This window comes from Urocitellus parryii, chromosome 4 (genome assembly GCF_045843805.1).
Source record: "Urocitellus parryii isolate mUroPar1 chromosome 4, mUroPar1.hap1, whole genome shotgun sequence".
Classification (NCBI taxonomy): Eukaryota; Metazoa; Chordata; class Mammalia; order Rodentia; family Sciuridae; genus Urocitellus; species Urocitellus parryii.
This window is the reverse complement of record NC_135534.1, coordinates 136,291,275-136,313,007: the sequence shown is the minus strand read 5'-3', so window position 1 is coordinate 136,313,007 and position 21,733 is coordinate 136,291,275. Positions and strand designations below refer to the sequence as shown.

The following is a 21,733-nucleotide window of genomic DNA, read 5'->3' as shown; positions in this document are numbered from 1 at the left end:
CTGCCCTCACCTTCATGCTCACCAGTTTCTATCCTCCTTCACCATTGAGATAGAGAAGTGTACAATTTGCCCTTGTACCTGCCAGTTCACTTCAAGAACCGCTGGCCCAAGAACAGTAGTCACTCTACAGTGGCACCAGGAATTCCAAGTTCTGAACCTGATGTGATAACACCGTAATGGGAAGAAGCCCCACCTAACAGAGCTGCACCCATTACTGACAGAATTTGACCTCAGCAGCCTGAGAAGGGCACAACCATGGCTCTGGAATTTTCCACAACCAAGTTCAGAAAAAGCTAGTTTTGCTCTGCTACAGAGAGGCTCTCTCCAAGGGGCTGCTAATAATAAAAAATAACTTGTGTAGGTTGCATCTTGTAGCTCAATTGCTTTGAGAGGTCATTGTTCTCTGTCCACAGGGTCATTAATTTTAGTTGCCTCATTGCCACCCACATAGGCAGCCAATACATTCTTCACATCCCCTGAGGAGTGGGAGAAAAAGCATAGTTTGGAATCCAATCTGACCAGCGTTTGAATGATGTTCAGAGAGTTAACATTCTGATATTTAAATTCCTTATTTGGCCAATGAAGCTGATAGTTGCTATCTATCCTACATTATTAGCAGAGACTTAATTGTGTAACATAATTAAAGTACCTGATAATTATAAGTAACATTTTGCCATCCACTTTGAGAGGTGCTGTAGGTCTGTTTTATTTTATTCCCACCATATCCTATGAGAAAAAGGTTGTTATCCACATTTTACACAAGAGGAATGTCAAGGAAATATGCATTTGATTAATTTCAGACAGCTGGAAAAGGGATCCAAAAATCAACCCCAGGTGGGGCTGACTCCAAATTTTGTGCATTTACCCAACATAATATTTCCCACTATGACAGGCACAGAACAAATTTCAGTTTCCTTTATCCACACACCACAGGTTTTTTAAAAGGAGAGTTTGGCCACTCCCAAAGAAACATAAGGAAGTCTGTCTAATGAAAATGCTTCCCCAGTCAACAAGGAACTGAGGTATTCTGGGCATCATGATGCATACAGACCTGTCACTAGACAAACCAGCAGATGTTTTAGAAGGTACCATCCATAGCCAGTGGCTAGACTGTGCTAATGATGACCCAATTAAAGACTCAATCGTCAATTAGCAAAGTTGGAACGAGCCAGGTGCAGCTAGAGCCCTAGGACTTGGAATGCAATTCCTCCTCTTTCCAGGGGTTACTCTCCTCTCTTAATTAGCCTGAAATGTTCACGCACATGGAGGCAGGGCGTGAGGAAAAGCTCTGGGAGTGTGGGAGAGGAAAGATGAAGTCAGCACTTTCTATGCTGCTACAGAGGAAGAGAATGAGGGTAACCTAAGGATATTCCTTCCCATGGGGCAGTGGAGCCGGGAAAGTGACTGAGTCCTACTTTGAAGGGGTTTCAGAGAAAGTTTAACAGCCATTAGCAAGGTGCTTTGAATCACTATTGAAATAAAAGTGGATGATGATAAGAAGTCTCATCAGGATATTTCAGGACTTAGTCCATAAGGGGACATTTTGATGTCATTAAGCTTATTAAAGGAACAACTGTTTTTCTTTCTTTTTTTTTTCTTTTTGGTAGTGAGGGAAGAACTTGGGACTTTAACCATCTGTATGCCAGCACCCTGTTCCAAAGTGCTGGGAAGGCTCCAATAGCCACCTTGATATTTTCACCTGCCATCTTAATCACTCCAAAGAGAAAAGAAATGGCTCACTCCTTAAGGCCTGATGGCACCATGCTCCCTCATGGGGTGACTCCGAAGTACTCTTCAATAGCCCTCCCCCGGCTTGCATCTCTCTCTGAGAGCTCCACCTCTGGGACCTCAGCCCTCTTGAGTCATTCACTTCCTCAGAAAGTGTCTCCCAGGGGTGACCTCTGTTTGGCAGTCAGCAATGCTCTCCAAATGGAAAATGAACTAGTTATTCTCTCAAATGACAGTCTCTTAGCTGTATGCAATAGTGCACCCCTGGAATCAGGGGGCTGAGGCAGGAGGGTCACAAGTTCCAGACCAGTCTAGGGGGACTTTGTTTCAAAATTAAGACTAAAAAGGGCTGGGGATGTAGATCATTGGTAAAATGTAAAATTCAACCTCCAGTACCAGAAAAAATGAGAATTCATAAAACAAAATAAAATGACAGTTCCTTACTTCCATCACTGTGCATTAAAACCCAGATATCTTTTTATAGTCAATTCATCAGAAACTGTGTCTTTCCCTCCTCCAGAGTATCCTTCTATAGCCACAAATACAGCAAACATTTGGGGATGAAATCTTAACCCTGATGAGTTGTAAGAAAGCCCACTAAATAGACTGTCAAGAAATTTTACACACCTGTTATCGGCAATAAACTGGTTTCCATCAACCATATCCTGCTTACCAGAATGTCTCCATGGACTTCCTTATGCCCAGTTTCATTGATAGAGTTTGTAAATTTCTTTTGTTTAAATTGCAGATAAGGTAACCACACACATGCCTTTTCTCCTCATGGGTCTGGTCTTGCAGTCAACTCTTCAGTGCTTTTTTTTCTTAATTTACAAAAATTCTGTGTATTGGGGTCGGGTACAGCATGATATTTTGAAATGTGTATACATTGTGCATGATAAATGGAGCTAACTAACATATTTTGTGGGGAGAACACTTATAATTTATTCTCTTAGGGATTTTCAAGTATAAGACATGGTTATTAACCTTAGTCACCATGTCATACAATAGAGCCCTTGGACTCATTTCTCCTGAGCAACATCTCCCCATCTCCCTCCAGCCAGGCAACTAATATTCCTTTCCACTTCTATGAATTTAACTTCTTTACATTCTACATATAAGTGAGATCATGCAATATTTGTTTCCTTGTGCCTTTTTGAGTCTAACATCTTCACACTAGAACCAAGAGTAACCCTTCACAAATATGGATGCCATGCCAAATTCTCTTAATTAAAGAAATTATATATAAGAATCTCCATATATACTAGACTTTCATATAAATTGGGAGTCAGAGGGATGTTACCATAATTCTGGTTGTAAGCTATTTCTGAGGCCCTGGTATATTTTGTTTTTAGACAGCAGTTAAGCAGTATAGAAAATCCCTGTCCACAGAGCTAACCAATTTATTTAATTAATTTAAAAAAATACTTTGGGTCCCTCTTAGGAGATTTTCACCTAATAGGTGGAACAAACTGCTTGTAAAACTCAGTTTATTTGATACATAAAATTGCCTTTTAATAAATAGTGCTCAATTTATCAGAGAAAATAGATTTGGAGGGTATATTCAATCATCAAGTAAATCTGATTTGTGCAACATGTCTGCTCAAAGTCCATTTATTTTCACAGTAAATACCTTTTTAATACTGTTACCTCACCAAGGGGTTTAGGTGAAGCATATACTCAGTCCCCCCCCCCTTTTTTTTTAATGAATAGCAAAGCTACTTGGAACATTGAAAGGGGAATTGAATTCATAGCAGGGCAATATTAGAGAAAGAGCATGGGGTCAGGCTCAGACACACCTGGCCAGGGATCAAATCTTTCCCTTGCCTAGCTAAATAAATTTTTCAAGATTTTTAATCTCCCCAAGTCTTATAAAAGAGGTTATTATCTGGATTGACTATTATAATGTATAGCACTTGTAATGTGTTAAGTATCAATAAATCAGAGCTTGTGTAGTTGCTACCTCATCACCATATTCAAGTAGGTTGTCCAAGACTTCACTTTGGATATATTTTTTTTAGTTACCTAATGGGGGTCAAAGCCCAAATAATGGAAACTAAAGGGGTCATCTCTTAATTCTTCTCTTTGAACAGCATATAAGCTGAAGGAAACTAAATATTTGCATGAGCATCAGACCCCAGTTTACAATCCACCTTTTTTTTTGCAGAAGTGCCAACCTCTGAGGGTTCCAGAGTAACACAGAGTGTCTGCATAAGCCACACAGGTCCTTGCCAGTGCCTGGGGATGAAAAAAGCAATGGGACCAGGAAGAATAAGTCTTGTCAATCAGGAAAGGCCATGTGGAGAGTGTAAAGGCAAGGGGTTGGCACAATGGGCTAGCAGAGTAGGGGTCCCTGGACACGTCCAGGTAGAGATGGAAGACTCTCCTAGGATTCTGCTTCTAGCTGTCTGTTCATTTTGCCTCTAATAGATCCCGAGGAAAGAAAAACACAGAGCTGTCTATCTGCCAAATGTCTTCGGATGACAGTTTTTTCCATGTATCCATTTATCCTCATCATCACAGGGGCTCTCCCAAGACTGCAATAGACTGGCACCTGAGATGATTGAGCTCTTGTACCCATCCCCAATATGCAAAAAATTTTGAGGTTCTCTCTTTTTTTCCCCTAATATTAAGTATTGTCCTGTTAAGGAACAAACTCATTAGGCAGACTTTTTATTTAAAAAATGTAGTAAAATATACATGATGTATTATTTACCATATATATATGGTAAATAATACATCATGTATATTATTAAGAGCACTTACACTGTTGTGTAGCCACCAACACCATCTGTCTTCAGAACATTTTCATTTTTCCTAACTGAAACTCTGTGTCCAGAAGACAATAATCTCCCATTTCCCTCCTCTCCCTAATCCCTGGAAACCAACATTTTGCTTTGTCCTTGCTACTCTAGGGACCTCATGAAATTTTTGTCCTTTTGTGATTGGCTTATTTCACTTAACATAATGTCTTTGAGGTTCCTTTTTTAAAACCCTGAATAATTGTATAGACTCTAAAATAAAAATGGTATAGTTTCATTGATGACCTCACATTTTGAGACTCGCTATAAAACTTCATGCTTAACGAGGCTTTAAAAACTGACTTATTTCATTAGCATATAATTAGTTGAGATTGTTGCTCAGCATTTATTATAGCTAGTGGAAAATAATAAATGTATGCGTTTTTTTGACAAAAAAATTGTCTTCATATAGTGGTATCATAGGAGGAAAGCCATGTAGTGGCCTCCATGCAAAGATATAGTACTATTTAATTAGTACTTGGGTTGTAGAATTATTCAGTGAAGTCACACTATGATTCCTGGCATCTGTATGATAAGACACATAAGCAGTCCTCACACAGAGATCTACAGATAATTCAGTACCCAAGGTTGCTCAATGAAATAACCAGATCAAGGACCAAGCAGCTGAATTCTCATCAACTATTTCTCCCACTCTTTCTTACTAGTTACCTGGCAAAATGGTTGTACTAAACTCACATCATAATCTATCTACTTATTCATTTGTTGACTTATTAGGGCATATATTCATTTGTATAAATTCTATAATAATTTGGCTCTAATCAGAAAAGAAGTATTATGAGGCATAAAAAACAGCATGCATCTCTTCAGGAGAAATAAAACCCTTCTGGCCATATAAAACCCAAAGAATATCATGAAATATCAGTCATGCTTGGTAACTGGGGTGATGTGTGTAACACTCCTCCATCTATGCTGGCCAGTTTGTGGGGTTGATTTGTAACCCAGACTTGTCGATAACATTCTGCAATGTTATCAAGAGATGGAACAGCACAGCAAGCCACTTCCTTGTATTTTTTTTTTAATTTAGAAGTATTAATTGTAATTGTTAAGCTGTGTCTTCAATTTTCAAGTAGCATTCCTCCCCGTGTAACCCTAACTTCCTCAGTGTCCTTAGAAATATTATAGGACAGGATGAAAAAGGAAATAAAAGGAGAATGGAAAATTTTTGATCCCAGGACAAAGATGAGTTGGACATAATAATAACGGATGAAGGTGCCAGAAAGAAGAGCTTGTGGGATGAGGTGGAGAACAAAACACGGGCTTCTGAGGTCTTTGGTAAAAGTAACTTTTTCTAAGAATTTTGTATATCACGCCTGTCATAAACATTCAACTTCATTGTGCAATGAAGTCAGATGACAAGAATCTGCTGTTCCAACAACCAAAATAAAAAAAAAAAAGCAACTTCCCTATGTCCTTGGAATCTGACTTCCTCTGTTCCAAATGCACAGTGGAAAACTTGTGCCCATGAGGACTGGACCAGTTGTTTATATGACTAATTGGATGTCTACATAAATAGGAGAATAGGGGCAGGTCCGGCTATTCTCATCTGTTCTAAAGCCAGAGCTTGCTCTAAAGTGGAGAGGCGTGTAGACTGGAGAGAGAGGAACCATTCAGCTGTCCTTTGCTGACTCTCTTATGTAAGCTCCAAGGTCAAGAAGTCTTCATTTTGTTTCCAAGTAGCAGGAGGAAAGACAAGTTTTAAGGGTCAATTATCAGGGAGGGACAGGGCTTGGGAAGGTTCTAAATTAGGGTGCCAATTTTATAGATTTGACAACAATGGGACATGTGAAGAAGAGACTAAAGAGAGGGCTTGGAGGAGAAATGTCCTGAGGGAAGAAGATGAATATCATTAGATGGACAGTTGAGGATGGGCAGGAGAGAGTCAGCTTCTTCACAGACAGGAGAAAGAAGAAAGAGGAAAATTTTGACTTTGAGAAAAAGAAAGCTGAGAAAACTCAGTGTACCAGCAAATTAGGAGGAAATGAGAAAGAACTGTAGGACAAGTATTTGGGGATAGTTGAACCCAAGAATGCAGTGGAGAGCTCTAAAGAGGTGAATTAAGCCAAGCGCGGTAGTGCACACCTCTAACCCTAGCAGCTCGGGAGGCTGAGGCAGGACATCTGGAATTCAAAGCCAGCCTCTGCAAAAGTGAGGTGTTAAGCAACTCAGTGAGACCCTGTCTCTAAATGAAATACAAAATAGGGCTGGGGATGTGGCTCAGTGCTTGAGTGCCCCTGACTTCAATCCCTGACAAAAAAGAAGTGATTTAAAGGGTGGCCATGCAGTCATGGGAGCCACCCAAGACAATGCAGAGTCCTAGTGGGGCAAAAGGGGCTCATATTTGAAATATATGAAAAAATATTCAATGTCTTCAGCACAAAGGGAAACACAAATCAAAACCACTAAAAAACAAGCAAACAAACAAAAAACGACACAGATTTCTTCTCATTCCAGTTAGAATGACAGTCATCAAGCATACAAATAGTAATAAATGCTGGAGAGGATGTGGAGGAAAACAAAAGGAAGAAACACTTTCACACTTTTATTCAGTCACAAAGAAGAATGAAATTATGCTATTTGCAGGAAAATGGATGGAACTGGAGACAATTATATTAAGCAAAATATGTCAAATTTAGAAGATTAAAAGTCAAATGTTTTCTCTCATAGGTGAAAGGTAGAAAGAAAAGAAAAAAAAAGAAAGGTGGTCATGGCAGAGGGGCAGGATCCCATGAGAATGGAAGGGAAACCGGTATAGGAAAAGAACCAGAGAGAGGAGAGTAACAGGGGAAATATTGGAAATTGATATTGGCAAAATTATACTGTTATATCATGTGCATGGACAAATATACAGCAACAAATCCCATCATTACTTATAATTATAATGTACCATTAAAAATATGGGGAAGAAAGGTTGTGTTTGCAGGGTCTATTCTAAATTTTGCAGATGGGCAATTCTTAATGGTCATTATATCCAAGGCGGAACTTTGTGAGTGCCAATAAAGGACATTATAGTTGAGCGTTTCCAAGAAAATACACAGCCAAGGTATTAATGTCACCTTATGGCTTATGAAGCCAATGAGGAGGTAAAAAGAGAATTTAAAATTTTCATAGTAATTTCTTGAATCCTTGCATGACCTAGCAATGCTTATCTGCAATCATCCAAAAAGCTTTGGGTGTGGACGGTACAGCTTTCAGAACCATCCACACAGCTTTTGATTTAGCAGAACAAGGTGTTTTTCATTTAAATCCCATCCTAGAACTGGATCTGCTACATCATGGGGAATAATGGGGATGAACAGGAGGAGCTGGAAGGATCAAAACACTGTCATTTCCTGTAGACACTAATGCAACTTGAAGTCATCATCTCTGCCTCTAGGTCTACAAAAGTCTAGCAGCATTCTGAGTGTATCCTTGCTGTTCTTAGTCCTTAGATTGTCTGAGGAGGTTAGCATTTGGATTATAACTAGTTCCTTATAAATCACCCTTCTCGAAAATTTTTTAAAGCCCCAACTCAAAGATTCTTCTCAAAATCTTTGAAAACTTAAGAGCAGCGCCTTTTGAATTTATATATCTCTAAGTCTCACCTAGTACCTGGCAGGCATGTAGATGTTCAAAATCATCCACAGAATGAATGAATGGACTCTGTGCTCTCTATGAGCCCATATTTTCCTGGGATATACTTTTGGGCTTTAAAGTCTCTGTGACCTTCTCCCATTCCTGTGCCATTCAGCATCTTTCTTCTGAAAGATGCATAAGCAACTCTAACTCTGTAAACAAATTATTATGTGTGGGCCCCCGTAGGCAAGGTCTACTTCTTCTTACTCCATATCTACCCTGGATTCTCTGCTCTTAATTTTGCTCATTCCTGGATTGATCAGTTGGCTGTGCCTCCTACAGAAACAGTGGAAAAGATTAAAGAAGGGGCAATAAATAGGAGATGGAGTGGGGGAGCCTGAACAAATATAAGAAGACTGCATATATTGAGGCTTATATTAAGCAAAGCAGTCTCGACTTGAAATATCCATTCCTACTAGACAGAAATCTCAGTTTTTTCCTGCCTTGGAACTGCTAATCACCAAGAAGGCAACTAGTCCATTCAACATGTTACATAAGTCAGTAAAAGGTGTCCTCCATAGAGGCGGAGGCAGCCAACCCCAAAATGCATGTCATGGTGAGGGAAACATGGGTCAGAATTCAGGTGCACTGGATCATTTGAGCAGGCAGGCACCTTGGGCAGTAACCAACCTGCATTACGATGTTCTTTGTTCCTGATAGGTACTTACTCTTTGGGGCCTAGGTTTCTATTCCTGAGAAGTACAATCTCATTCTAAAAGCTATCTATCAGATTCCTGGACTACACTATAACAATTAGAAGACTTAGGAGAGCTGGGTTTAGTGACACATACATGTAACTCAAGCTATTTAGGAGTTTGAGGCAGGAGACTCTCAAATTGAAGGCCAGCTTCTACAACTTAGTGAGACCCTGCCTCAAAATTAAAAATTAAAAAGAGCTGGGGACGTAGCTCAGTGGTAGAGTGCCCTGGGTTCAATTCCCAGTCCAAAAGAAGAAGGAGGAAGCGGAAAAAAGGGAGGAGAGTGAGGTGGATGGGGAGGAAGAGGAGGAAGGAGAGAAGAGGGAGAAGGGTATATTGTATTAGATGTTTGCATCACTGTAAACATGTCCTTTTCTCCTTCAGTTAGCAAAACCAATGGGATGACTTTACGTGAAGGGCTTTTTCTGGTATGTTTGGGCAAACTCAGCAATCTCTTCATTTCTACCTTTGTGGTTTAATTCCAGCAAGTAGAAGATTTATGTATATATAGTGTTTTAACCAGCTTTTATTTGCTGGAACCAAAAGACCTAACCAAAACAATAGAGAAGGAAAAGTTTATTTTGGCTCATGGTTTCGGAGGTCTCCGTCTCTAGACGGCCAAATCCACAGCTCTGGGCCCAAGATGAGGCAGAGCATCATAGCAGAAGGGCATGCAGGAGGAAAGTAGCTCAGGACATGGCAATTAGGAAGCAGTGAGAGAGCTCTACTCACCAGGGACAAAATATGTACCCAAGGGCACACCCCCAGTGACCCACTTCCCCCCGACACATCATACCTGCTTATAGTTACTACCCAGTAAATCCATTCAAGGGGATTAATTCACTGATGAGGTTGTAACTCTCATAATCTAATTATTTCACCTCTGAAATTTCTTGCATTGCCTCACATATGAGCTTTTGGGGGACCCCGCATATCTAAACCATAACATAAGGTCTTCCTTTCCTAACTGTACACTTCAGTAGAGCCATGGATAAAAGGCAGGGGGAGTGGATTTCCCTCCGTCCCTCGCTGGTTGAGTCTAGCTCTCCAGGGCTTTTCTCAATGCAAATCAGGCAGCAAATCTTAGAGTATCAGTGACACAGCTTGATTAAACCCTGGGTGGGCTGTCCTACCACACCACACCAGCTGGACCCCAAACTGACAATGTTCAATGCTTACAGAGCTGTCAAAATTGGAGATGGTGTGGGACTGAGTAAAGGTTATGACCGTGCCAAAATCTGCAACTGTGTTTTCTGAGTATGTTCTGTTTCCAAACTGGGAAAAAAAAAAAAAAAAAAGTGACTCTTTGGATTTGACTGGAGAAGCCTGTTGGTTTTTTTTTTTTCCCCAGACAATGGCAGGGGAGGATGAGTACGGTGTGGATGGGAGAGTTGAACTCAATGAGTAAAGGCTCAGTTTTGATGGGGCTGGCCTCTCCACCACCTGTGCCACTGGAGTAATTTTCTAAATGTTCAAAAGAAATTTGTGAGGCTAGATTCCCTTCAGTGGCAGGGTCTCATATATGTTTTTCCTTGGGAAAGATAAACTTTCCAATGAAAGGAAGAATTCTCTGGCTCTCTCTTCATTGTTACTCTTTTGGGGGGTAAAACATAGCTCCTATCTGCCAAATTTCCACCAAGACTCAACTGCCATTCTTGACCAGTAACTATAATCCGTCCCTTTCCAGGGTGGTTTGACAGGATGTGACTGGATCCTGTACGTGGCTTCACTTGAAGCACTGCTATAACTGCGATTTCTAAGGTCCTGAAGTGGGAAATTCAACAGAAGCTCAGGAAGGGGGTCTGGTGGAAAACATTCCCTTGGCCTCCCCTGTGCATAATATCTATAACAAATGATGACTAGATCCAAAATCATGTCGTTGTCTCATTAATTTTTTAAGGTTCCAACTTCTGAGGACACTGGGAAAGGAGCAATTATAATTGTGAGGTCAGGATTTAGGACTGCCCACTGCAGTCATTCAGGGCCTTTCTCTCTGTATTATCTTTCAGGCAAACATATAAATCTGGCTGTTTTGGGATGGACAGCCCAGGCAGACTTGCCATGTAGTAATGAAGTAAACAACTAGGTTTTATTCCTCCAGGAGAATATATCGATGAACATGGTGGCTGCCAAGTCTGCGATGCTTCCTGTGCCAAGTGCCGGGGGCCAACCCAGGAGGACTGCACCAGTTGCCCCCTTACAAGGTAAGTTGCCTTCGGTATCTTCTGGGGGTGGAAGGTCACAGGATGCAGGTTGGGGAAAGGAGGTGCTAACCAGCTCAGCAGCACCTCAAGGATCTGTGGGAAACAGGACCAAACTTGTTCCCATGACACAGATATTTTCCTTGGTCTGGCCACAACCCACATCTGTACTATCCTTCCTCTATGATGCCCAATACCCTGTGCAAAGACCAGTTCCCTGGGCACTACAAAGGCTTCTTCATTGATGAAGATAGTGGCTTCAGAGCCATCTTTCATGGCTGGAATTTTATCCCTCAACCATCACTTCCATCTTCTGGCCAAATATCTACTCATTTCTAGAGTCAATTCAAGGGTGAACTGTCCTACCAAGGCATTTCATACCCTTTTGAGTAGAATTAATCTTCTCTGTCTATGCCCCTTTGCTCTATATAAACTTCCCTTCGGGCACCTGTTGAAGACATTTGCTTACAAATACATCTCTGTGTTAAACCGTTTGCTCCTTGAGATCCTCCCTTTTGTAGATCCAGTTCCAGTCAGAGTGCTAGGAAAACAATAGGCACCTAATAAATGTTTGATAATTGAGTGAATGAGGGCCTACCAAGCATGTGAGAGGCATTCTAACAAAGAGAGTTGGAGACTGCTGTGGTTTTGGTGGTGCTCCTCTGATCCCAGCACTTGGTGGTTGTTGGCTGCCATGTTGGAATGAATAGCCTGTCACTGCCAGCTGACTGTGGAGGAAGCAGGGTGTCTCCCAGACCAGCAGGATGGGGCTGTTCCACTGGCAGGTGCTTTGTGTCTCTAGAATGGACACTCCCTATACCAGTCATATTCTCCTGATTAGTCTTCATGATTATAACATCTTTGAGAGCAGGAGCTGTGGTGTAGGTGCCCTGCTATTCCCCCACAGTAGTCAAAGGTGTGTGCTTTATTGAATCTATAATCAATAATCAATATCTTAGGTTTGTTTGGCTCTTCAAATATCTTCCTCAGAAAGAGGAAGGAAGAAAGGAAAACAATGAATAAAGAAAAAAGAAGGAAGAAGAGAAGGAAGGAGAAAGACAACGATAAAATAACAGTTTTAAGAATTCTCCCTAATAGCTGGGCACTGGGCACATTCCTATAATCCCAGTGACTCTGGAGCCTGAGGCAGAAGGATTTCAAGCTGGAGGCCAACCTGGGCAACTTAACATGACCCTGTCTCAAAATAAAAAAAAATAAAAAAGACTAAGGTTGTAACTCAGTGGTTAAATCCCCAATATCATTTAAAAAAATTACAAAATCAAAAAAAAGAATTCTCAATGATAACCATTAGGACATTTTCAAGTAACTCTTTAAGAAAACTAGACTTCTAAACATTGCATTTTCTTCAAAGCAATTTTAAAGCATACTTTAAGATGGAGATAATATTATCAAGATGAGGTTCTCTTTCTCTTCTTCTCCTGACCACACCAGCAACAAATCCCATTGCATGTTTGGACATCTTTTGAACTGGACGAACATTTTAGCATTGCTTGATAAGACTGCCCATCATCCAGTGCACAGTGCTGATTATCCCTGGCTCACCAGAAATGAGAAGTGAGAAAAAAAAATCTACCATTATACATGGTCATTTTAAGAATCTGAGTCCACTGGGACTAGTTCAGAGGTAAACATGCTGGGTTACTTCAGTAGTTCCATTTGTGAAGTATCCTGTGATCCAGCTTTTGAAGAAATAAAAGCAAGTGCATGGACCTTGAACCAGGATATCTTCTTAAGAAAATCTTTTTCCCCCAGGAATAATTTTCTTCTCATCCCTCTGAGCATGCCATCCCCCAGTCCCATTTCTCTTCTTTGATGTCAGTTAAACATGTTCAAGGAAGGGCACCAGAGCATGGCAATGAGCTACCTGACTCCTTTTCTTATTTTCCTTGAAGGAGGCTGAGAAGGTGAAAAGAAAGCAAACATCTTGGAAAATGGTGATGTTGGCTTATGTGTTCTGGAAGGAGCAGAAAAGTGTTTTCCTTAAGTGTTTTCAAAGTGTTTTCTGAAGAGTAGTCCTCATTCACTTTGTGCTGTTGCAACAGAATACTTGGGACTGGGTAATTATGAACAGAAGTTTGGCTGACTATTCTGGAGGCTAGGAAGTCCAACTTCATGGCACCAGCACCTGGTAAAGGCTTTGCTGCTGGGTCATGCCATAACAGGTGGTAGAAGGAAAAGAGGCAAGAATGAGAGAGCAAAGGGAAGACAGATTTTCTTTCCTAATTATCCCACTCCCATGACAACAGCATTAATCCTTGTGTGGGGCCAGATTCCTCGCAACCTATAATCATTGCTTATTAGACCCCACTTCCCAACACTGTTGCATTGTGAATTCAGTTTCTAACACATAACTTTTGAGGACACATTAAAACCATATAAAATGAAATCAGGTCCATTAAAGACTAGTCAAAAAGCACCTGCTTAGCTGAGCATGAGGTTGCACACTCATAATCCCTGCAACTCAGGAGGCTGAGGCAGGAGGATCACAAATTTGAGGCTAGACTCAGTAAGTTTACGAAATCCTATCTCAAAATAAAAAATAAAAAGAGGTGGAGATGTAGCTCAGTGGTACAATCCAAGGTACAAGCCCCTGGGTTCAATCCAGGACTGCAAAAAGAAACAAAAAAAATAACCTGCTGTTTTATATCCAACTCTGAGTTAAATGAAGAGTCCAAGGATCCTGTAGTGAGCCTCCCTGCCCTTTAGGTCACAGGTAAAGGAGGGGAAAGTACTCAGGGACAAGCAATAGTGGTGAAACTTTAACACCCTATATCTGACACAAGAGTTGCACAGGTAGAAGAAGGGACACCCTGGAAAAACTGGAACTATAGAGAACACAGCCTCTGCCCAGCTGTGGAAGAAGGAAGCAGAGTGACGGGTAGGGAATAATCTCCCTCAGTCTCTCTTCTTTGAACCTCAGATCTCCTGTGAATGTTTCTCCTTATCTGAAACTAACTGGAGGCCAATGAGAAATACAGCTTATCTGTGAGGAAAATTGAGCTTGGGATGCTGTATGAAGTGGGCTCACTTCTAGGACAAAGGACAGAGAAATGCAGAAAACAGATCTGTGTTGGGAGCGAGGGGAGACAAACAAAATAACTGAGATAGTTGTTTTAAGTTTCTTCTTGTTCTGAAGCCTTTGGATAGCTCTAGTACTGGTAAAATAAAGATAATCTTCAAAGAGTTTTCATCTGGGAGAGGAATGTTAACATTTGTCTTGAAGGTTTGCTTCAAAACCACATGCAAGGGAAGTAAATTGGTGGAGAGAGAGATGAAATAAGATTGGCCAGGCCCCTTGATGATTGTTGAAGCATCTGTACTGAGTGACGAATGTATTGGCTGGTAGGAGGTTTACTTATATATATATATAGTGTGTGTGTGTGTGTGTGTAAAACATTCACAGGAGATCTGAGGTTCAAAGAAGAGAGATTGAGGGAGATTATTCCCTACCTGTAACTCTGCTTCCTTCTTCCTTGAAGACAACTGAAAACTTGAAGGAATCAAGTGCCCCCTTTGCCACTGTATTTACCATGCAAACATCTGAAATGCTATGGCCATATGGCCCATATTCATTTCTAATCACATTCCTGAAGGAGGTATAGAGTCAATGAATAAACTAAAAATATTTGAAAGTTACCTCTGTTCTTATCCAGACTTAAATATTTTTATTTGATCTGCTTCAATGAATGCAGAAGAAAAAAAATTTTTTTCTCAAATTTCATTCCGTTAGACCATTAAAGCACCAAGAAGTCACATTAAGTGCTTTTGTCATGGCTTTAATTAGGCCAAATCAACAATCAGCACAAATTCTGATTTGCCATCTCCACTGTTACAGTTCACATCACACGCACACACAGGCACACAACCTGAGGGTTTCTGGAATACTCAGCTCCAATGCTGAGATCATCTGTCCCAGCTCATTAGCTCTTGGTTCCACCTTCTTTCCTCCTTGCTATTAGATCTGTTGGACCTGGGACAGGTCCTGTCTATGAGAAGGTCAAGATCATTAATAAGTTGGGAGGAGAAGTTCTTCTGTAGAGATCAGCTTATCAGAATGGATTTCATGCATTGGATACCTGGTGGTCCCAGACATACCTTGATACTAAAGAAAAGTTTCATAAAACACATTTTCTTCTTTCATAGAGCAAAGTGAGAACTTTCTACTTTGTCTACTTTTCTGTAGATAACTGTGGCTATTTGAAATGGGACTTCTCTTCAAGTTTCTGAGCAATTTTTCTTGAGCAGGATGGAGAGTGAAGGACAGTGATATAATTCATTACCTTCACTTAGGCATGTCTGATTTCCTTATCTTTCTATCTTTAGAAAGAATCATGCTTTCACAAACATTGGGTGTGTTGCTTTTGCTTTCCTCAGGGTGCAGGAGGAGGGGGTGGTTTGACACACAATTATGTGCTTGACAGTTTCTGAAAATCAAATCAGAAGTCCCCTTTCCTAATACAAAGGGAAGTTGTGCCTTCTGCTTCCTCCTCTGTCTGGTGAGGTTTAAATGGTCCCTGTTAAATCAAATTACCTCTCTCAAGAGAAATGACTTCCCCAAAACCAAGCTATCATCTCTTCCTAAAAAAGGACACAATAATGATGTGTTTCACATCCTTCTCAACTGAAAGGATTTAGCATGAAAATTTTCATTTTAGCATGAAAATGAACCCCTAGATTTCATTTTCCTTTTCAGCAAAACATGGAGTAGCTTCCTTTTTTCAAATCCTCAGAAAGCCCTTCTTATAGGGATGTTGTTGGTTTTGTTGTTGCTGTTGTTTTTTAACTAGTCCCATTCAAATAATTCCTTGGGAAAAACATCTCCTAATTCAGAAATCAGAACCAGAGTGGGGCTGGGATATTCCTGTTGGGCATCAGAACCACCAGTTTAACATCTGAGCTCCGACAGCAGGCACCTCAGTCTGCTCCACGGTGCAGAGGATGGGCTTTGACAGGACAGCCAGATGTGGGTGTCTGTTTAGGGTTGGGACTCCACGCACTTCTCTGCGTCAAAAGGATTGTTTGGCCCCCGAATCAAAAGGCCTGGGCAACCAGGAGCAAGTGGCCTTTTGTTAAGTCACTGGCTTAAATCCCAAACTGATGTAAGTGTCGCAGATGGTCAAGATATGGGAATGAACAAGACAGAAGATCACTTGTGACATACTATTTAAGTTACAGAGCCCCAGGCTAATTTCTTCCAACCCTTGGATCGGAATGGTCCACTCTGCCATTCAAGGTTGGTTCCAGGTCTGGGAATAGCAGGGTTTAGACAAGCCAGTGCCAAGGCCTACACCTGGCCTTTTGTGTGCTGTCTGGCCTGAGTGGAGGAAGTGGTAGAGAGAGAAGGAAACCTTCCCTTTTCTGTTCAGGCCCAGTCAGCTCCCCCAAGCCTGGATGGCAGCACTGTGCCCTTAGGGCCATGCACACACTGTGTACTCTATTAACCTCCAGATGGACACAGTAGGTGCACTCTAAGGAAGCTCTAATAGACTCCAATCTGGCATCACCTGTATTACTTGGAAATCACTCACCAAATTCCTGTCATTGAGGATTGATTTTCAAAGTATTCTCTTACATGAGTTAGCAACCTCACTATCTGTGTATAGCCCAAAGAAAAGGAATCAGCATACCAAAGACAGGCCTGCATGCTCATAATCATTATAGCACTATTCACAATGGCTAAGATATGGAATCAATCTAGGTACTCATCAACAGGTGAATGGACTAAAAAAAAAAGTGCTATATATAGTGCCGTTCAACCATAAAGAAGAATGAAGTCCTGTCATTTGTAGTAAAATGAATGTAACTCGAGGATATTATGTTAAGTGAAATAAGTCAGACATGAAAAGACAAATATTGCATGTTTTCATTCATATGAGGAAGCTAGGAGAAATCTATATGAATGTAGAATAGTAATTCTAAAGTCTGGGAAAGTTGGGGGTTTGGTGGATAAAGGACATTGAATAACTGGTACCAAAACATAAACAGAAAGAATAACTTTTGGTTATATAACTTCTCAGCACCATAATCTATTATATACTTTATGAAAATCTAGAGGAGAGGAGCTTGAAGACTCTACAAAAAGAAATAATAAGGAGTTGGAGAGGTTAATTATTCTGACTTGATCAGTACATGCTATAGGCATGTGTTGAAAAGCTCACTATATCAAATTAATAGTATAATTAATACATGTTAATCAAAAAAGCTACATAAATAAATAATCAAAGTTTTAAAACAAAATTATGCTCTCTGAATCAGTGGTGTTAGCATTACCTGGGAACTTGTCAGAGATGCACGTTCCCAGTTCCTTCCCCCAAGACCTCCTAAATTAGAAACTCTGGAGGTGGAGATTCCAGCTCACTTCATCTATTCCCATTACCTACCTGATTCTAACATTCGTTTGATCAACATCTTGTATTTTTCTTAGCAAAATTCTTGAATACAATTGACTTAATCACATTTGCTCTTATAACTACTTTGTCAAGAAAAATGACACAAAAAGCATGAAAAACAATGACATGATGTATATATTATATGTATATAAAACCAAAGATATTAGAAGTCAACATGCAAAGCCCTTGTGGATGTTCACAAGCATGGTCAGAAAACAGAGACTGTAGGATCCCATAGATCAGAAAAAAACTTTCAAAAATGATGTTCGGAACCAGAATTCATTAATTATTTGCAATATACACAGGCCAAATTTATAAGTAGCACATCTTCTACCCTTCAAGAGAGCCCTTGGAGCTGACATTTCCCTTGCCCAGGGTGGGTAGGATGTTAACTAAAGGAAGAATATTTTCTCTAAGACCTCTGCATTCAGAGGTTCATTTAGCATCTTGAAAGTTCAGAGACCTCCATCTGACTGCTGACTGGATTTGGCCAGAGCCTACAGTATGGGTTTAATCCCTGTGGGTACAAGCTAGTTTATTTGGAACCAAATACAGGATCAGATCCCCAGCCAGCTCCTGGCATGCCTGCCGTTGGACTCAAGTCTCGGGCCAAGGATGGGTACATGACTAATATTTCGCATGTTCTAAGATGATCAGTCCCAGGCATCCCTCTTGTTTCTGGAACAATGAAATCCAATCTGTGCAGTGAAACATGAATACCACATGTTCCCATACTTGGGGCCTTTCTGGGAAGTCACCCTGATACATTCTAAAAGTCTGCTTTTCCTCTAGGGTTTTTGATGATGGCCACTGCATTTTGAACTGTCCCTTGTGGAAATTTGAGTTTAAGAGCCAATGCCATCCATGCCACCACACCTGCCGAGCCTGCCAAGGAAGTGGACCTTCCAACTGCACCTTGTGTGGAGCAGGTGAGGGAGCCGCTGCAGCCTGCCCTACCCCATCCCTGCCCTTCTCCAGCCAGCCTCCTTTGGTCTGACATAGAAGCCTCATCCCTGGGGTTGAGGTTAAAACTTGACAACTCTTCCTTAAAGAGCCTCTACAACCCTGAAACCTCTTCTTGTTGTCAGAATGTGAAAACATTGTTCCCATTATGATGGATGCTGATTCATTGCCCCGGAAGGGGATGGGAGAGGAAAAACTAAGAGAGGGCTTTCTCCAGAGAAGGAGAAAGGACACATCAACTGGATGTCAGATATGAGATAGACAGGGAAGCAGAGATATGTTGAGGCAAAGGTAAAAAGCTAGAGAATTAAGGAGGATATTTGGTCTCTAAAAGAGATAGCTTATTGAGGCTGTGGCAGGGTCTTCTCAGAGCTGAGCTGTGCCATTAAGATGTTGTCAGAGCCCTGCAGAAGCAAGGAGATCATTTCAACTCATGACAAATGTGACCTTTTGCGTCCCAGTTTGAACTCCCTTCTCCTGGTCTCAAAGGTCCTCTGCAGTTTGACCTTTGATCCCTCTAGCCTCATCTCACATGTCTGTCTGTCCTCTAGTTTGACCTCATGTGAGCCAGATTCATACTTCATTTGGCCCACATAATACTTTTAATATGTGAGCCAAATTTAAAATTTGGGAAATTTCAAATGAAAACACAGTTTTGTTTTTTTTTTTCTTTTCTCTTGAAAACTTGGAAGATCTGACTACACTGGTTCGACAGCTCTCAAAGAGTTTCCTGGAGCCTTAAAAAGGCTGCTCTCAATTTCTCCACAATTTCCACCATTTCTGAGTGTCTCACTGGTACTGAGACTGTCAGTTATCATCATCATACTTCCATCATTTTTCTGGTGAAAGAGAATTATTTTATCTTTATTCTCACTTACAATAAAACCAAGAAAAATGAAGAACAAATTGAGAATGTCATGGATTCGCAGGGATACAGGAGATAAGACATTCTTTGAATAAATTAAAAGTATTGCTTTGTGCTTCATATGTAAAAAAATACACATCTATGTCATTTTTATCTCTAGACTGTCACATGCCGTTTACTTCCTCATTTATAATACAGTGCTAACGGTTACCTCTTCCATACTTACGAAAGTTAAATGAGATTGAATGAGATGAAATAACAAAGCATTTAGAGCAGAGCAAGACATAGGAAGAACTCAATGATATTAGCTTTTCTTATTTTCTTTTCTATTCTTCTTATTGTTGTTATTGTTTTACCCATTTACTCCTCTGGGCATTTGAGTTTCTCTAGCCTGGGAGACTTCACTTGAGATGTTCCCACTCATTGTATGGTGACTCCCTATTATTCCACCATTTCAACACCATTTCTGCAGGGAGAGCCTCCCTGCTTGCCCAGGAGGGCCCCTTCACAGACACATCCCGTTGTCCTCTACTTCCTGTTCACCAGCCTCTTCACATTGCATGTCTATCTTATCCATAACACTCTATGCCCCATAAAAGCAATGAATGGTTCCTGTCTTATTTTCTGCTGTATTTGGATCATGAACACAGCCTTCAACATGTGGAAGGTATGCAATAAATAACTGAATGAATGAAAGGTTAAGTGGAAAGAACATTAAGACCAGCAGTCAGAAAAATTGGGTTCTTGTCCCAGTTTTGTTACTAACTTGAAGACACTAAACCAATCAATTCACTTTTTTCAGTCTCTAGTAATTTGTTAAAAAGAAAAAGAGCCAGGCACAGTGGTGTGTGCATGTAATCCCAGCAGCTTGAGAAACTAAGGCAGGAGGATCACAAGTTTAAAGCCAGCCTCTGCAACTTAGTGAGGCCCTAAGCAACTTAGTGAGACCCTGTCTCAAAATAAAAAATAAGAAAAGGGCTGTGGATATGGCTCAGTGGTTAAGCACCCTGAGTTCAAGGACCAGTAGTAAAAAGAAAAAGAAAAGAAGAGAGAGAGAGAGAGAGAGAGAGAGAGAGAGAGAGAGAGAGAGAGAGAAATGGGCATCTAAAATCATCTTAACATCAAATAAACCAATAAATATCTATACAAAGTGCACAATTAGAAGTTTAGATGTTAAACAAATGTCTAGTCTTTTAAGCATCTTTTAGCTACTTGGACCAATCTACACATTAAAAGGTTTTGACTTATATTCTGTGTTTACTATTTGAAAGGCTGTGTTTAACCCAGTACCTTCAACATTTATTGTGTCCCTCCCATGTCCAAGTTCCTGCATGTTGAGAGCTGTGAAAAATATAGCAAAAGACAACATGATACTCAGCTTCAAGGAGTTTGCTATCTAACAAGGATGTTGTCTCCCTGTAATACAAAACAAGAAAATATCAGACAAAGACCACATCAATGGTAGGAATCCTACCACAGGTCAGAGAAGAAACATCACTTCCAGCTCTAGTCAGCAGAGAAGGGTATTGCTTAGCAAGCCATGTTCTCCTCCTATTAAGAACTTGGTATTCTTAGTCCAAGGATTGTTATCACAGAAAGAATATCAGAGACCTTGATGAGACAATACTAAAGGTAGATAATTCAACTGAAGAGGTTCCATATCTATCAATGGAAGCTTTAATAAAAAGCTGAAAATTCAGCTGGGCTCAGTGGCACATGCCTGTAATCCCAACGGCTTGGGAGGCTGAGACAGGAGGATCGTGAATTCAAAACCAGCCTCAGCATCAGTGAGGCACTAAGCAACTCAGTGAAACCCTGTCTCTAAAAAAAATACAAAATAGGACTGGGGGTGTGGCTCAGTGGTTGAGTGTCCCTGAGTTCAATCCCCAGTACCGAAAAAAAAAAAAAAAAAAAAAAAAAAACCTGAAAATCCTATGTCTGGGGAGTTCCCTCTACCCACACAAGCCTCTCTCACCAGCTTGTAGAGATTTAATCTCTTATTGAATTGCAACTTCATTAAGCCTTTGGTATGAATCCTTATGCAGATGTCCAGCTATGTTGGTGAAAATTCACTCTAAATTCTCCTCCAGTTCATCCTCTACCAAACGAGACCCAGAGATAAATTAAACCAATTACTGTAAGCAAAATGTTGAAGTAAACTTCATAAAGTTTATTTTCAGCTTTTCTTTCATCTTTTCTGACAGTACTTTTTCCTCGTGCCCGCAACCCTCAACCTTCCTTCCCTCCTACAGACTTCAATGTCTTCACACTAGTCTACCTTCTCGTATAACAAAACCAGCTGTTAAGAGATTCTCTGGTAAACAGATATTTACCCTTTGAAACACCTGAATGCCAAGCTGAACCTCTTTCAGAGTTTCTTTGTATTTTAACTCTTACCTCACAACATCCCATGAAAGGTTTTGAAGCTAGAAAATAT

At 40.6% G+C, this 21,733-nt stretch overlaps 1 protein-coding gene across 3 annotated transcripts in view; it reads left to right on the top strand.

Moving 5' to 3' along the window:
- The window catches only part of Pcsk5 (proprotein convertase subtilisin/kexin type 5), a 427,339-nt gene that overhangs the window by 311,635 nt on the left and 93,971 nt on the right, over window positions 1-21,733 (top strand). For all 3 annotated transcript variants that reach the window (XM_077797818.1, XM_077797817.1, XM_026394020.2), the window contains exons 21-22: window positions 10,959-11,061; window positions 18,261-18,397. In XM_077797818.1, coding sequence (XP_077653944.1) covers window positions 10,959-11,061; window positions 18,261-18,397 — 240 coding nt within the window. The remainder of the gene's footprint in view (window positions 1-10,958; window positions 11,062-18,260; window positions 18,398-21,733) is intronic.